We start from the raw sequence: 18,524 nt of genomic DNA on the forward strand, positions 1-18,524 counted from the left end.
CCCGATGGTCGATATTACCTCACATTTAAACGAATAATATAATTCTCTCCTGTGGGCTTAAATAAAAGTAACATAAAAAAATTATCGGAGAAAAATTGGAAATGGAGGAAAGAATGTTTTTCATCAAAGAATTGTAAAGAATTATATTATATATTGCTGCCATCATGCGAACAAATTTTATTGCATGCGTAATTATTTATAATAACTTTTAATTAAAATTATTAAGAGTGGAAAAATCTATTTATTGAATACAATAGTGAAGGATTTAAAGAATTAATTTTCTTAGAAAAATTTCCCTCTGAGACACGCTCTTTTTTAAGATATATCTGAATATTAACTCGATCTTTCGCATGAGAGGCTCGAAATAATAATATCATCGATTTCGATTTAGGGATACGATAGTCCAGTGGGCGAGAGAGGCTCTCAATTATCGGGCGGACAAAAGCAAAGAATCGCCATCGCGCGCGCGTTAGTGAGAAATCCGGCAATTCTCCTCTTGGATGAGGCAACATCCGCTTTGGACGTTCACAGCGAGGCAACCGTGCAAAAAGCTCTCGACGCTGCTGCGAAGGGAAGAACGACGATTATAGTCAGCCACAGACTTTCCACAATCACGAATGTCGATAGGATCGTGGTTATTAAAGACGGTGTTGTCGTTGAGCAAGGTACCCATGAGGAATTAATCGCGCTCAAGGAACATTACTACGGATTGCATTCCACTCACGTAAATGCTCAAGCTAAAGGTATTGCATAATATTGTACGCGCGTATCGATATTATAAACATTTTCGTACATTACTAATTATCTCATTATTTGACATTAGATAAAGCCACGAAAGCTGCCGCGAAGGCTGCAGTAACAAGCCCGAAGTTGAAGACGAAACCGCCGCTGAGTAGGCAGTTTTCAACCATGTCCTTGCATTCTCATCGATTATCCATCGCGAGATCTGAATCCTCTGAAGAGGAGCTTGAGGAACACGAGAAACCTTATGACGCCCCCTTAACGAGGATATTCGCGCTTAACAAACCGGAATGGCTGTATAATCTAATTGGTAATTTTCAGCTGACGAGAATAATTAGTAGTAACAGTAACCAATAGCTTTCGTTAATAACTAAGAATCAGTTCTTTGAAGGAAACTATAAAAAGCAAGCATATCCAGCAATAAAAATATTTACCATGATAGAAGAGAAAGAAAAGAAGAAATAATCTTGATTTTTTTCTTCTTAAAGTCTGTTCTCTCCGATAAAACAATTCGAATAATTCTTTTATTCGCCATCGTATATTATAAAATACTCATACGATTCTTTTCGCAGGATGTTTCGCGGCGGCGACGGTAGGCGCATCCTTCCCGGCCTTTGCCGTGCTATTCGGTGAGGTGTACTACGTGTTAAGTCTCCAAGATCCCGACGAAATCTACAGAAGGACCGTCAACTTCTCGATATTATTCATCATTGTGGGCATATTCACGGGTATCGGCACCTTCCTGCAGATGTACATGTTTGGCTTCGCCGGCGTGCGTATGACAACGCGAATAAGAAGAATGGCGTTCAACGGGATGCTGAAGCAAGATATGGGCTGGTACGACGAGGATGCGAATAGCGTGGGCGCACTTTGCGCGAGATTGTCGTCAGACGCCAGCGCCGTTCAGGGCGCGACCGGGACTCGCATCGGTGCCATCCTACAGGCCTTCTCGACCCTCGTGATCGGAATCGGATTGTCCATGTACTACACTTGGAAGATGACATTGGTCTCCGTGGTATCGATTCCCCTGGTTCTTGGCGCGGTGTTCTTCGAAGCGAGAGTGATGGGCGGTCAGGGTATGCAAGAGAAGAAGAAGATGGAATCGGCCACGCGAATCGCCGTGGAAGCGATAAGCAACATCCGCACGGTTGCCAGTCTCAACAAGGAGGAGCGCTTCTTCGATAGATACTGCGTGGAATTGGATCATGTTGCCAAAGCGACTAGGACCGGAAGTAGATTGAGGGGCGTTGTGTTCTCGTGCGGGCAGACCGCGCCCTTCTTCGGATACGCCATTAGCCTTTATTACGGCGGATACCTAGTGGCCAGGGAGGGGCTGAGTTATGAGAATGTCATCAAGGTGTCGGAAGCGTTGATCTTCGGCTCGTGGATGCTTGGCCAGGCGCTTGCCTGGGCGCCTAATTTCAACACGGCCAAAATATCAGCCGGCAGGATCTTTCGGCTGCTTGACAGAGTGCCGGAAATCAGTTCGCCACCGGGATCGGAGGGGAAGGATTTAGATTGGGTGAGTTTATCTCGTTTACATTCGAGTGTAAACTCGTAAACCACGAATACATAGCATATATTTTGCAAATTATGCACTTTCATTTTCATGCATATGTATATTTAGCGCTGACCATCTATCAAATAATATTTGCGAGATTTAAATACAAATTCAGATTGCGGTTGACTCGTTAAACCGCCAAAATGTTTGTATCAAATAATGTTTAACATCGAATAATAATAATGAAGCTACATGAAATATAAAACGTCTAATTAATTTTCGAAAAGAAACAGAAAAATCGTTAAGAACGCAAAGTCACGATAGAGAGGAAATTTAGTTTTAACTTTTAATTAGAATTTCTTATAATATTCATTTAAATTTGCGCGACATTGAATATGATATTTATTTTTACAATATATTTATTTCTTTATGATTCGCTACAGAATCATAAAATCATTAGTCTTTCAGATTTATTTTATCAGCGCACAAACCGATCAATTTGTCTAAGATAATTCTTTTGATAATTCTTCCTGATAATTATTAATAAGATTTTTAAAGGAGCTTAAAAATTTATAATGTATTCGACAAACAAGCTACATAGGACGTAAACAGTTCTAATAATCCATGAAGTATAAATTTATCAAATGATTAATGATTAACGTCTTGCTTCAAATCGCGGTTTTCTATTTAGTTTCCAATGCAACATATTTACACGGGGAGCCAAAATGCTTGTGCAAATGATGTAGTATCTATTATAGAAATTTATGGCTGTTTAATAGAACAGTTTCAAAGCATGTCTCAAGCAACGTCTCGTTAATTAATATTCCAAATATGGAACTCTAATTGATTCCGTCAAACTGACATCATCTCTGAACATATATTTGAATAAAGTAAATTAAATGAAACCTCTCAAGTACCTATATATATACTCAAGTATCTGAGTATTCTCAAATATCTACACATAATGAATCACGCGATTATATAAATTTTTTCCAATTATTTGGAAAAAAAAATTAAAAGACACTCATTGTTTATATCCTTCATATATAAGAGGAACGTTACAGGGACACAATCAGCGTGTAAATTACGAGAGTAAACGTGTGAAATCTTTTCTCGGCTAACTAACGGATCGCTTTGTGTTTTTGCTTTACAGAAGGCGGACGGTCTCATCCAATTCTCGAAAGTCGACTTTCACTATCCGACGCGTCCGGAGATGCCAGTGCTCAAAGGGCTGAATTTAATTGTAAAGTCGGGTCAGATGGTGGCTCTCGTGGGTCAAAGTGGTTGCGGAAAGTCCACTTGCATTCAGTTGTTGCAACGGCTCTACGATCCGCTCGCAGGCACCGTGACGATGGACCGGCGTGACATCGCGTCGGTCTCGCTAACCACGCTCAGATCACAACTAGGCGTCGTGGGACAGGAACCGGTGCTCTTCGATAGAACGATAGCCGAGAATATTGCCTATGGTGACAATAGTCGACAGGTGACGATGGATGAGATCATCGAGGCCGCCAAGATGTCCAACATTCACAGCTTCGTGGCTTCGTTGCCGTTGGTCAGTCAACGTTATTTTTAGAAATTAATATTTTCCTTAAATAGTCGCCTTTATAAGTAAAGAAATTAAAAAATGAAAATTAATTGAAGAATACAAACTTTTGGCTTTTTATGTCACTTAATGTATTAATTAAATTTAATATTTATATATTATTTTTTTATATATATAATATATGTAACGAAATATTATACAAATATTAAATTTAATATATTAATTTAATGTAAATATTAAATTTAACATTAATTCAATACAAATATTAAATTTAATATATTAATTTAATATAAATTTAAATATTAATAACAAAATATTATACAAATATTAAATTTAATATATTAAAATCACGCGAAATTAAAAGATTTTGCATTAAATATGAATATAAAAGTATAATCAATCGAAATCTTATAAAAATCGCGATTAATTGAAAAATATTTCGAAAAGAAATTATAGATAGTTTATTGATATATATTGTAATTATTTTTTATATATATGACTATACTCTTCTATATGACTTAACCCTTCTTTTTATTTATATTTTTTAGGGATACGATACAAGATTAGGAACGAAGGGTACTCAACTTAGTGGCGGGCAGAAACAAAGAATAGCAATCGCACGTGCTTTACTGAGGAATCCTCGAGTTTTGCTATTGGACGAAGCAACTTCAGCCCTCGATACTCAAAGTGAGCAGGTAAGAACGGCCACAATATTCCTCCGAAGAAAATAACTCGTGAATAATTTTGCGGGTGATTTTTCCTCTTTTTCTTCCCTCGATATCAAGTATTAAATATTTGCCTCGAGTTTTAGCAATATATAGTAAAAAAGAAAACACCACAGATGCTCATTTTTCAAATAAATGTATTTGTAGATTGTTGCGGAAATAATATTAGCAGCAAATTATTTATATTGATTGCATAAAGCACTTTATGTGATGAAGAAGAATCTCTGTCCGAAATGAAACGTGTCTGGCTTCCGCCTCTTATAACGCTTCCTATCAATATTAATGAAATATACTGTATACGAAATATCCTCGGGATTATATTTCGAGCCTCTAATGAAGACAGAGATCAACGCGAGACAGATTGGAAATACGATTGGAAATTTTCCGAAGAACGAAGAGATCGTTATCGTTATCGTTTTCGCGGGGGTGTCGATCGGTGGCGGGCAATCTAGTTAACGATCGTTGAAAGCGAGGGCGATTTTCACGAGCACCATTTGCAGATTTTTCCCAGTAGAATTCTACCGGCGGAATCGCGTACACTTCATAATGTCGTTGCTGTAGTCGTTAAGAAAGTCTGTTGCGTTCTCGCCGTGCGAGTTTACGTCTGCTTTAATTGGCGAAAGCAAGGAAAGATATGCTTGCACGCGCGAACGAAGTTGTTCTCCTTTTATTGCGGTTGCTCCTGAGTTCTGTCGAGCAACGAGTCAGCAACGAGTTCTTAGGTCCGTTTGTTTTAGCTGCACTTTTCTCTACTTTATACGAAGCGAATGTATATTTGCGCTTTGGACGGGAAAGAAAAGTAGGATCACGATGTGGAAGATACAAATAAAAGAGACTTTTTTAATGCAAAGAGCAAAGTCTGAATTTTTTCCCAAGTTGCTTCTCAACACAGCTATAAATATTAGTCCTAGCATTCAGAGAAAAGTATTAAAATTTGTGATAAAATGTATAAGAATGTAAAAATAAATTGTTTAATTAATATTCCTGTTGCGCGGAATCGACATAAATTGCTTCGCATTTTTTACGAAATGCAAACTATTGAAATAAACGTGTAAATATCTCGAAACTATGTTGCAAACGGAACTATTTCCGATAAGCAATAATGGGCGTGATAGTCGACGGTGTTGGATAATAAATATCTGAGTATTTACAGTATCGACTATGCGGATCTCTCACATTAGTGATCTAAACTCGCACACGGCGCGACGCCATGAATATTAATGATAATCGATAAATTCTGATAAAAAGTATCGGAGGAAAAATAATGCTCGGGATATATATACTGACGATTGAAACTCGATAATTCGTACGTGAAAATTCCATAATCGCGCGATCGCATCTTCTTACTTTCGGTTTGCGATTTCGTAAAAGAAGATCGCGACAATAGATCTCGGTAACATGCCGGATAAGTATTTTTCCTTTCTTTTTTTTCCCTCCCTTCAATCTGTCGAAATTACCGGCTGCGACGGCCATTGACGGTATTATCGGTGCTAACAATAGGAAATTTCCGGTTTTACGAGCGAACGATTGTTGCGTTTCCTCTGGTCGGGAAACGGCTCGAAATGAATTTCACGGCAACATTGTTTCACGCTAAAACATAATACATGTATGCGCCATTCCTCTTCTCATGCGTTACCGATTCGTGAAACGATTGCGGAAAAGTGCTTATATTTGATTAGCTTCTCTGATTTCAGGTGCTCCGATTTCGCATTAACACAGTCGCTTTGCGTTAATTGCCTCACGTTTACGAAATTAATTTTGGAAAATGTACTGGGAGGAATAATGCATATTAGCCGGAAACACAAGAGACACAACGTGCGCAACGCGGTATTATTAATGTTAATTGTTTTTGACTCTTTCACTAGCGGCACTCATATAACGTTCCGCCTCGTGTAACGAATCGGCGTCATACATACGCAATGTAAGTGCGTTTAAGTTAAAACTTGTGTTGTTTTGAACATGTTGTTTTGAAAATAAACGACATAAGCAGCTGATAATTTCTCGGCATTAAATTAGACGCGAAAGAAACGCATAGAAAGCTTTTAATTCATTTTAAAACTCACACAGTATCCCTTGAAAAATTCAAATTGACGTAAAAGTTTGCAATGGAACGGAAAATTCTAAAGTAGCAGTTACTCAGACAATTTTCCGCGAGCGAAAGCTACACCTTGCAATATTCCTCGCGCACATAATACCGTAAGGCTTATAAAAGCCTCGCCGATGATTAAGATGTATAAGACGAAGGCTGGTAATAACCGACTTAACGACCGTCGTTTACGTTTTCATTTCCGCCGTTGTCGTCACGCGCTTATGACGTGTCCCCAAAGAAACACGCTATCGCATTTATCTGACATTTTCTGCGCGCAGGTCGTGCAGGCGGCCCTGGACAAAGCCATGCAGGGGAGAACGTGTATCACCATTGCCCACCGTCTGGCCACCATAAGAAACGCCGACGTGATCTGCGTACTGGACCGAGGCACCGTGGCCGAGATGGGCACCCACGATGATCTGATGTTGGCCGGTGGCCTCTACGCTCACTTGCACGATCTTCAGGAAAGCTCCGTACAGTAGAGAGGCAGCTCAAATTATCGCTTTTCTCTTCCATCGCGCGCGATTCGCCCGTCGATGATGCACCGCGTTCCATTCGGAGACAAGAGATAATTCAGTCGAGAGCGCGGAAAACGGAAGAAAGCGTGAGACTGCAGAGCGGAATTCAAATGGTCGCCGGAAGAACTGTCAAGAAACACCGAGAACTAGCTATCGCTAGACTCGAGAGGGCAAACTCGCCAGAGAAAAGGCAGATTTATTCTCGCGAAGTGATAAACGCGATTCGCCGATTCGCTCCGCAGCGAAATCGTACGAATCAAGTATCGATTTATTTTTGACGAGGATTTTATTTTAAACCAAGTTTCAGAATTTCATTTATTCCTTTCTTCGCATCGGATCTGTCCTAAATTAATTTCAATTATGCGGGGTTTGAATGATACTGACAAATTATCACAGTTTTCTCTTTCAATCTCTATTGACTCATTTACTTACAAACGAGAGCATAAAATTACGGTGATTAATGTCAAAGTTTCTTCACGAACATTTGATATAATTTATATATTTTTATGAAATTTTTGATCAATTTTTAACTTTTTGTCAAAGTTCATAAAATATTTTATATGATTTATATCCTAGACAATTCTCACCGTAATGTCTATTTCATCTATATCTCTGTATTTCTATCATTTTTATTCATTATTTATCGTCTCGTCTCCTTCTAATTTTACAAAACGTTTGTGGCTGAGTAGACTAAAGTGTTCCTTTATCGAGGTCTTGCTTCTCCTGGCGGTCACGTTACTTCGTTAGGCATCGTACTTTGCGCATCTACGTAACGATACTTTTAGACGGTGAAACGAGACATTATCCGTAATGGCAGACGACGTAATCAACTTTACCATTTCTGCGTCCCGTCGTCATTTGTATGCGTCGACTTTTCTCCATAACGCTTTTTCAGGTGATAATATTTCTCGCGTGCGCACATGTACACATGTATACATACGCACACTACACGAGGGTTTTCATGACATCATATTTTGCGATGAGCGGAAAATTTGACTATCTTCCTCTCGGATAAAAAAATTCAGTCAAATGAACAAAAAGAGTCTTTTCGATATTATTATGTATTAAAGAATTTAATAATTTACTATTCACTACTGCCTAAACTGCATTATTGAGCGAAAGTCGGTGCAACACAATTTCAATAGATACAATTAGTGTAATTAATGTTATTGATCTACGTCATCCCACAGATTAGATAGATGGCGAACACCGAATCGATTGGTTTGCGGGGCGTAATTCATGTATGTACAAGACGTACAAATGTAGTGACAGGTGTTGAATAACATGGCGTTGAAAGTATTTCTCCGTCATCGTAATTTTGACAATTCCGTGGTGATGCCCTAAATGTATGAAAAATATATAGATATTATTTCTCCCGGAATAATACTCGCGCGCGATCTCACGCGTTTCTTCATTGCTTCTCTTTTATCTGAAAAATTCAAATGTTCATCTCTATCCTCTCGCGAAGATAAAGAAAGAGGGAAATTCCTCTCTCATTCGGATATACCTACCCGTATAACACCTAATTCATTCGTGAGACAAAATTTTCAATACAAGGATGTAATGAATCTTCGTCCGCTCCCTTTTGCCTTAATAATTAAATATTAATTTAATCCCGCCGTCACGTGATGAAGAATATAAAAACAAAGACAATAACGACGGGCAGCAACGATAAAAGTGATAAAAAATACATACTTGGCACATTTGTTTACATCTGAAGAGAGAATACTCTCCTTCGCCGGGGAAAGGCAAATATACGTATTCGCGAGCATGTGCTGAATTCGATCGAAGAAAATTATGTAAAGTAATGCTCATGTTTGAATAAACCGAAATTTATTACCGCAATAACGGTTATGTGTACGGTGGGGAATAAATAAAATGGAATAGGAAATCGTATATTTACGAGAAAAGACGATTCGGCGTCTAATAAGAATCTGGCTTCCTTTGTATGACTTCGAAACGATTTCCCCTTGTGCGAAACGAAAATCGATAATCGCGAAACAATCAGGGATTCTTAGTGGAGCGGCAATTGACTTCTCGAATGCTCTCGCGTTCTTTCATAAATTACACGTCGCGACTGAGTCATCTCGCGATTATATTCTACCAATATACATACTTAGTGCCTTTTCTCCTTTAGACTTTAAAGATAATGAGATTCCAGCACGCGGAGGCTTATCGGATTTAGCGATGATATATATATATTTGACAACAAAGAGAGTAAAAAGGACGATTTTTCAGAATTTGTACTCTTGGCTTAAGGGATCTACGTCTGTGACGTCGTCATAATTCATTTACTGAGAAATAATACTGTGACCGATAACTGTTAATTGTAAGGATCGAGTAAAGTGATTAATATCTTTCGAAAGAATTTCCGTAGCTAAACTTGTATCAATTTAAAACGAATTTAACTATCTTTTTACAATATTTACAGAAAACCGATTATTTTACATATTTTTATATTAGTAATATAAATATAAAATTATAAATAATATATTAATTATAAATAACATACATAATAAAAAAAAATATATATATATATTATTAATTATACTTAAAATAATTAATAATATGGTTTTGGTTCATCAAAAAATGATGAAATACAGAAAAGACGATATCTCGCGATACTTTTGAAATTCCTGATCGATACTTATGATTAACATTGCGGCTGTTGCTTAAAAACAAACTTAAGGAAAGAGATCTTGTACTAATTAAAACAGAGTAAAAATAAACTCTCGCTTGAATCTATGAAAACATTCAATAATTAGCGTAATTCACACAAGCGATCTGTATGTACTTACAATGATACTAGAAATGGAGGAAATATTACAGTTTTTGTAAACAGAAAAACATGATTGTAATACAATAATAAAAAATAGTATAACAAAGGGGAAAATGCAATCTGTAATTATGTTAATTTCTTCCTTCTATTTACTAATATTTTTTGTCCTTTAATATTTTGTTGTGCATTATCGTGAATATTAATTAATCAGATGGAAATTATGTTTGTAAAAAATATCGTGGACATGCTCATCCTTTATAATTCCGCGGTGAACATGGAATTATTAACATTATTTCAGAAAAAATTTGATGAAGAATATCTAATTACAAAATTATTAAAAATTTTAAAAAGTCAAAGAGCTTCCTTTTGTAATAAATAATAATTCTTTGCGATAAGGTAAATTACCGGATAAATTGATCTTAATAGCGTTCTTTCAAAGGCAGTCATAATTTTTTTTTATATCGCAGTATACTTACTTGGCGCAAACATTATACTATAAGAAAGAAATATCCCCATCTTGTTGTCTATCGTTTCCGTCTCGTCATAAGAATACTTATATATAGTATTATACTTATTTTTATCACATGCTTATTTATGTCACGGCTATTTATATCAGTATAAAAAAGGGCAGGAATATGAATGGGGTGAATTAATGAGGGTTTTCCGCCATTATATTATGCTTCGAACATCAGTACCATTCCGAGGCAAAATTCATCAAAAATTCAATTGTATTATCACTTCCCTTGTGGTTCAAAACACAATTTTTAATTTCCTTGACACTTTCTATAAAATTTGCTTGTCATAAGAAAAATTTATAAACTCTTGCGCGCAAATGAAAAGAAAGACGAGTATATCTATCTTACACCGCTGTCAAAGTATCATTGTGAAAGAAGAAAGGAAGCTACAGAAGGTTTAAAAATTTAGAAGGAATAGGCAAAGGCATTTGACAAAGGGACAAGAAGTGAATATCAAGTATGATGGACGATGATGACTCGGGAGGGCAGATGTAGAAAGGAAGAGGGAGTTCTTCAAAGCTAGAGTGAATTTGCAAAGTTATGAAACTCTGCGGTGACTGCAATGGATGATAGAATTTTTAAGCAAACTTCAGCTGATATTGCAAATGCTGCGAGAAAATAAATCGTAACAATGACGTTCGTGATATCTCGTACAACCGGTTCATTTAATTTTACGTTGATTTAAAGTTAAATTGATATACAAAGTAAATTATACAAAGTAAATTCCATTTACAAAGTATATCAAATGGTTTATTTTATTTTGACTGTGCGTTATAACATAAGTTAGTAATACAGTTTAATTAATAATAATATATTAATTATTAAATTAACAATTCTGGTCATCTCGCTTTTATGGCGAAAATTTTATATCGCAAAGAGACAAATAATTTTGCATTATACATAAAATCAAGCTAACGATTGCTATTATTTTCAAAAATTTAATATGGCAATTTTAAAGTAATAACCTGTCGGATTTAATAACGGATATTTCAATGCAAAATGATAGCATATTTTTTGCTGTTTAGTTGTAATAATAAATAAATTTGCATTTCTAAAATTTTACATTTTATTTCAAAAGCACAAAACAGTCAGAATAAAATTTTACATCTTAAACCGTTGTAATCTTTTTTCATGAAAATTTTAAAAAGTTAAGGAAATAAAATATAATAATATACAGAACAAATATACAATAAATATAATATTATATATACATAAATTTTTACATGTAATTATGTGTAATTGTATGCAGTAGTATATTAAAAGTAATACTAGTTAAATTATAATTCTACTTTAGAAATTATAATTATCTTTTTCGTTGATATTCAGAGGACCTATATTAATTTAACTAGTTTGCAGCAATGCTGATACTATGCAATATTGAGCTAATACTTAGCAACACAACATAGACGAAATTTTGGGATAGAATTTAGCACGGGTCGCGTTGTGGTTGGGTGTCAATTAGCATTCAGCGAGGAACGTCGTCCTTTGTCGTATGTACCAGGCGAACTGGTCCGAGCGTTTCACGGGAAACAGAGGATCGTGCCAACTAGGCGGATGGCGAGAAATGACGGTCGAGGAATAGTCGGCGTGGGTGTAAATGCATTTGTATAAACGCACGCGGAAGATGAGATCGTAAACAAATACACCTATCTCTAGTAAAACGCGAAAAGAGGGTCGAACGAGCCAAACTGTTTTCATTATTTATTGTTAAAATCACATAAATGTGTGGGATAGTTTTATTTTTATTAAAAATTAGTTGACGGACGAGAGAGAGTGCTCTTCCTCGCTTTTTAGCAGAAGAGAATTGAGTGAAAAATACTTTCCCCCCCTAAGAAAACCGATGAATAAAAAAACACGTGCAAAATGAAACTAATAAAAAATACAATACGATATTTATACAATTTTTTCACGTGAAAAGTATTTTTCATCAGAGTTCGGGCAAGATCGTTTTTCATGAAATGCATACTTCGATGTGTGCGAAAAGAAGAAAAAAATAAATTTGATAAAAATACTAACGTTATTTAATGTTTTATGTAAGAGAGATAAATGGTAAAAATACGAGTTAAGTTCGAAAACACTTTGTTAATGACCGGTGAATAGTTTTCACAAGAATCTAAATAATTGGCGAAGAAGTATCATAAACGAGCGTTATATAATTAAAAAATATGTATGAATAAATCGATATATCTATCGATATATCTACAGAGAAAGAGAGAGTGAGAGAGGGAGGGAAGATAGAGAAGAGGCAACCGCGGGTTGAGAGCACCGTTGTGTTTCCTACTGCGTGCAAGCCGTCGCGCATATAAATCAGCATAAATTGCAATGCAGGGATTCCGTAGTCGTGGCATGCATCGTCTGCGTTTCGTATCGTACATACTGCGTTTAACAGTTACACAGGTGCTACACATGCGGGATGCAGACCAACAGCCTATCTACCCTCGAAAGATAGCCTCGTTGATTTGCCGTAATGACGAGATAATTTGCGACGAGATAATTTTCCTCTACACGTGCAGATATCTATAAACTTTTATTTCTAACTAATTATGCCAGGCGTTAAATATTAAATATTTAAATAATTGTACATCCAGTGCGTTGAATAATTAATATTCATTAATTATTACGTTTATTGTAACACGTTAATATCACATATATTTTGACACGATGTTTCGGAAAGTGCGAATACATTATTTTATAATTAATTAATAGAAGTAAATTTAATTTTTTATATGCTCTTCTTACATTTATAGTGATTTTTATTCATTATTATTCATTAAAAGAATATTAAATGTAATAGATTACATTTCGAAAATATTCTGGTTTGTTAGACGTATTAAATATAATATAATATAATTTTTCATACATTATACTTGGCAAATATAATTCGGCAGAAGTAAGCATGAAAGGATTGCGCAGCAAATCCATCATGCGCATCTCACTTAAAACGAAATGCTTTCTCAAATTGACGTGACATTTACTCAATAATGTACAAATGCAAACTGTAATTTCGCGTAAGTTTTGAACATCGGAGATGGTATATCGATCATGGATAATGTCAATATTTGGCGTATGCGAAAATGTTTTTCCTGAACAAACCTACGAAGTGGCAGGGCGGTATTGCGTTTTCAACGTCGCGACTGAATCAGCCTTTACGAACTTTCGTTTAACTTGGCGGCTTTAGAGAGGCTTTGCTGCCATGCCGTAAGATACTTTCATCCTCCGGCGCGTTTTCTCAATGGCGAAACCGTACCGCGGACTTTTCATATCTCGGATTCCTGTCGCGGTAGATCCAGGATCGCCCGAGATCTGCCTGGATATCCGGTCGTCCATATATCTCCCGTCCACAGTCTATCCAATATCGCGATTCCGATAAAAATCTTGGCCATCCGACCGCGCGCCGCATATTTTTTTTTCTTCTACAGCGTTTTCTACTCGGCGAAAGTAACGATGTGGTCATTGAAAAATTTAAAAGGAAAATAATTCAGGAAAACCTGCTTTCAGACAAATTTTTCGATATTTTCGGTATTTTGAGGAGAAAAGAGATTTTTCTTTTATTAGTTGTCCAATAATTTCATTTAAACGTTCAGATTCTCGATATAAAAAATTTCTTTCTGCATTTCTATGACTGTAGTCACTTGACTAGTAAAATGTCACAAAAAATATGCGTTACATTATTAGATTAAAATCATTTAGAAATTAAATCTTAAAATTAATTCTTAAACATTTTTATATAAAATGTAGTTTTGTAATATTGAGCATTTATTTTTCTAACCTTTCGGAGTATTTCATCTATACTTCTAAAAGCATATTTTTATATCGTATCAAAAATGTCGAATTTGTAATATTGAAGAAATTACCAAACATATTTTATTCGCTAACATAGGCAATGCAATAGCAAACGAACTGGCTGGAACGTCATAAATATTTCAACGCGCATTTGAAAGCGAGTGCTCTTGAATCACGACTGCGGTATCGAACTGTCGTAACGATGTGTCTCGGAAACGGACAGATTTTCGTTATCGTGATAGCGATCCCACATGCGGTGACGAATTCGAATTTATAATCAGATTCCGTTATACGTTTTCCGCACGCTTATTGCGATCTCTATATCGCGCGTAGAAAAGAGGGCGAGAAAAATACGATATGAGGGAAGATACAAGGACGCGCCAATAAATTCGACAATTTTATGGTGCACTTATTGATATTATCATTTATACCGAGGCGAAAATATACTACACATGCTGTCTCATGCGTGTTTGGATAAGGGCAAAAATTCATTGAATCATCGCCGGCACAAGCATGCCGAAGGAGACGAGCATGATGGAAATTGCATGCGAGATCCTGCAGGCGGGCGGTGCAACGTAAATTTATGAGCTTACATCGCTAGCCGGAAACGAGCTCGTAATTCTTCGGTTCGGGTTGAAGGACGCTGGTATGTCCCGGTTGTTCCGATCCTCCTGGAGAGAACGTCACATGCAAAAAGGTACTGTTTTCTCCTCCTCGAATCGAACATGTCACGATGTAAATTATTTACGTTTAAATCAATTTTATTCACGGCTCGAGTGATCTTTTATAAAATTTAATCAGAGAATTAAAATGATTTACGCTCGTATCTTTAGCCGACAATTTTATTAATTTACTGTATAAAAATGGAAATATAATAGAGAGAGAATATGTAGAAATGAAGACAATTGAGCATGGTTTGGAGTGAAAATTTCCGCGTGAAGGAAGATGTCAATATGTATTTTAGTAATTAATGAAGCATTTTGTTATTATTTTACTCCTCTAATTGGCCTGATTGTAATCATTAACACGATGCATTTGAGTTTGTTGATCTATGAAGATTCTTGTCAAATACATTAATTTGATGACATTACACATTTGATAATATAATAATTTTATAGTGAAAAAGATTTATAATATATATTAAAGTTAATGTACTATTAGGACATTTTGTTTATTAAATAATTTTTCTATTTTACATAATTATGATGTGAGAATTTTTCAACATTGAGATACTGAAAAAGGGAAATAATTTAATATTACACTACTTGGATAACCGTATTTTTTTAGTTAATTTTAAAAATTCCTCGCCTTTAAAGTTTACAAATTGCAAAAAGTATTTGTAAAATTATTTTTAAAAATATTCCTAAAATCCTAAAAATATTAACTATTTTTTTCGAGACTAAAGATATAATAGTTGTAGAGAATATTTTATATTATTTATTTATAACTTAAAATTTATAATTTTTTATCTCTTCGTTATGATACAATTACCTTTCAATGCTCATCGTTAATGCTGATTGTAAAAAATTATTATCGAAATTCTTCCGAGAGGACAAGAAAGTAAAAACGGACGATTCACGATCCGTCTAGAGTATCGAAGGAGAATAGGTTCGACGATGAGTTATTTATTTCGCAGTCGGTCGGAAATCCGATTTTGCCTGCGGAATGTGAACACGCCCGCATTGTACAGCCTCGTGTATGTATACGTTGTTGTCTCACATATTTCCGCCGTTATATTTGCGCCACGATGCACCTCACGATGCAGGCACGAATACACGAACATGTTTACGTAGACGATGTGACGGTGTTCTCTTAATGGCACTCTAATTTTAATGAACGTGTCGTCCGATAGTTGAATCTTTTACAAGTAACGGTCGTTTTATCACGATCTTTTCTCTTAAAAATTCTCTTCCTTCGAAATTTTCTACTTTTTCGCCTAACGGACCTTTTATGTTTCCATCGCTCGCTCGCGTGCTACGATAATATAGAACGTTATATTTTTGCATTTAACCTTATTGGCATTATCTACGTGTAATTTGTTTGTAGGAAATGCACGCAACTAATAGTAGCAATTGTAATTGGTGCGCTACGTGCGAAGCAAAGATATCGCACGAGACTCGTGTTTCACAAAATAATAACGTAGAAACACGAAACGAACGGTTAAATGTTATTTAGTTTCATTATAACTGGAAATAAATTAAATTTCAAAAATTAATTAATAAAAAGTTAGCGATAATCCGATAAAATTATTCTATTTTTGAAACGCACGCTGCCGCTTTAAAAATTAAACAACGAACACAAAACAAAAAATAACAAAAATCTAATTTGCAATAATTAATTAATATTTTCATTCAAAAGCAACGGCGTCGCTAATTATAGGATTCAACAAACGGGGCAATAGCCGGGGCGAATTGTGTTTCCAGAGAATATCAGAACTGCCCGACTGTAGAATTAAATATGATACCGAAATATGATAAACGATGTTAATAATTTTATTTATAATTTTATCTATTTCAGAAAAATGTAATCGATTAATGTTGCCTCTCTGACTCACATCATTAGATTTTATGTGCCATAGAGCGCAATATGGATGTGTCGAAATGGTAATTATCGTGAAATAATTGCGAAACGCAATCGAATGCAAGTTGCGTACTATAAATGTATTTTATTTCATTCAAGCACTAATGATATTGATGATTAACGACAAACCGATCGAACTTATCGCGTAATGTGAAAATCAATTTGTCATAATGCCTCGCGGTTTACACAGAAGCTTTAATTATCGTCAATCAGACATATTTATTTATCTTACCGTAACAAAATATATTTTCTAAATTTAATGCACCGGTGCATCTTGCAACATTATAATTTGATTCGTTATTCGAAAATTATTGTTTAAACAATATATTTCAAATCATATGTTAATCATTTTTTCTTTTTATAATAGCCGTCAATGTTATCGTTGATATCACGTTTATTATCGTTTCGATTTACATTATGAGATTTGATTCATTATTCAGAAATTATTATTCAGACAATATATTTCAAATTATGTAGTAATTACTTTCCCATCATTTTATAATACTCATTAATTTTATCATTTACTCCGTTTATTTTTGCCTGCCTCAGTTTAAAGATATATTAGACTTTGAAACGCGAGTTGCATGACATAATTATGATACGATAATATATTAAGAGTGATGCACGCGAGCGCGCATGTACACGTAATAGTCAATAGGAATACGTACAATCTGCAATCATTACGCCAGCGTGTTATGCACGAAGTTACTATCAAATTGTATATACGAGACGTGTTTCCAGAACGTTGGCATTCGCCTCTAGTAGTCGTACACACGATTTCCACGCCGGCGGAGGAGAAACATCCCCCGCAGCGGAGATGCAGACACGCATTCCGGACGGAATTCCGATACGATGCGACACAACGGCGTGATATTTCCGCAGGGCCGTTACAATGGCGCGGTACCACGAGTTCTCCGATAATTGTCGCGAATTCGGGGAAGAATCGCGGGACCGGGGGGGGGGGCGTCTCTCGCGTGGGTGAGAGAACCGCGGCAGAATCCTACGAACGCGCGGACGCGGCCTGTACCTTATATTAACTGTCCAAGTTGTCAAAGGTGAGAGGAGGTCGGCCGATCTGGCCGCGGTTCCCGGGGATGAACTTTGAAAGGTTTTCGGCGACTATTGTTTCCAACACGCGTAACGTGATCGTTGCCGACCGTGCAACCGAAGTTGAACAACGTTGGCGACTTCCGGGCGCGTCGACTACGCGAGATTGAAATTCTCCGCGTATGTTTCGAGGGGGGAGGGGGAGGGGGAGGGAGGACGAAAGATCGCGGTGCACGTTCCTTGCCTAAGATATTTCCAGACTCGCGATAACGATCCTCTCGTCAAGAAATGGGGACACGCTTTAGTACAATGCCTCCTGATATGTCTTCCTTTACATGGAAAACTTGCTTGAGAAATAAGCTCGAATAAGAAGGAATGTGTATAAAAATATATTATACTCTGAATGAAATATATGAATTCCGAAGAAAGTGGAGTTTCATTTTTGGTCAAACTGCATAAAACGAATTGAATTGATTTAATAAAATATGACGTTCCATAATTCTTAAATTTTCTATAATCGTACAAGATATATTTGCGATGTGAGAGAAAAAAAAGCACCGAATGTTTCAACGCATTCTCAGAGAATATTAAAAAAATTAGTAATGCTTTGAAGCGCATGAAGCTCATATTTTCCAATCAAAATGTATGTTTAATTTATAATTATTGATTTTGACGAAAAAGGGAATGACGATTTTGAAAT

General features: G+C 36.0%; 1 protein-coding gene and 1 long non-coding RNA gene across 12 annotated transcripts in view; one reads left to right on the forward strand and one right to left on the reverse strand.

Annotated features, from left to right (window-relative positions):
- LOC105256714 (multidrug resistance protein homolog 49) overlaps positions 1-8,419 on the forward strand; it is a 53,768-nt gene extending 45,349 nt beyond the window's left edge. For all 11 annotated transcript variants that reach the window (XM_020029202.2, XM_020029204.2, XM_011266893.3 and 8 more), the window contains 6 exons: positions 392-743; positions 824-1,051; positions 1,314-2,263; positions 3,396-3,797; positions 4,337-4,483; positions 6,881-8,419. In XM_020029202.2, the coding sequence (XP_019884761.1) occupies positions 392-743; positions 824-1,051; positions 1,314-2,263; positions 3,396-3,797; positions 4,337-4,483; positions 6,881-7,084 (2,283 nt within the window). In that variant the 3' untranslated portion in view covers positions 7,085-8,419. The remainder of the gene's footprint in view (positions 1-391; positions 744-823; positions 1,052-1,313; positions 2,264-3,395; positions 3,798-4,336; positions 4,484-6,880) is intronic.
- LOC112638284 overlaps positions 1-18,524 on the reverse strand; it is a 213,180-nt gene that overhangs the window by 93,232 nt on the left and 101,424 nt on the right. The window lies entirely within an intron of this gene.

Source organism: Camponotus floridanus, unplaced genomic scaffold, assembly GCF_003227725.1.
Source record: "Camponotus floridanus strain SB8 unplaced genomic scaffold, Cflo_v7.5 scaffold28, whole genome shotgun sequence".
Taxonomy (NCBI): domain Eukaryota; kingdom Metazoa; phylum Arthropoda; class Insecta; order Hymenoptera; family Formicidae; genus Camponotus; species Camponotus floridanus.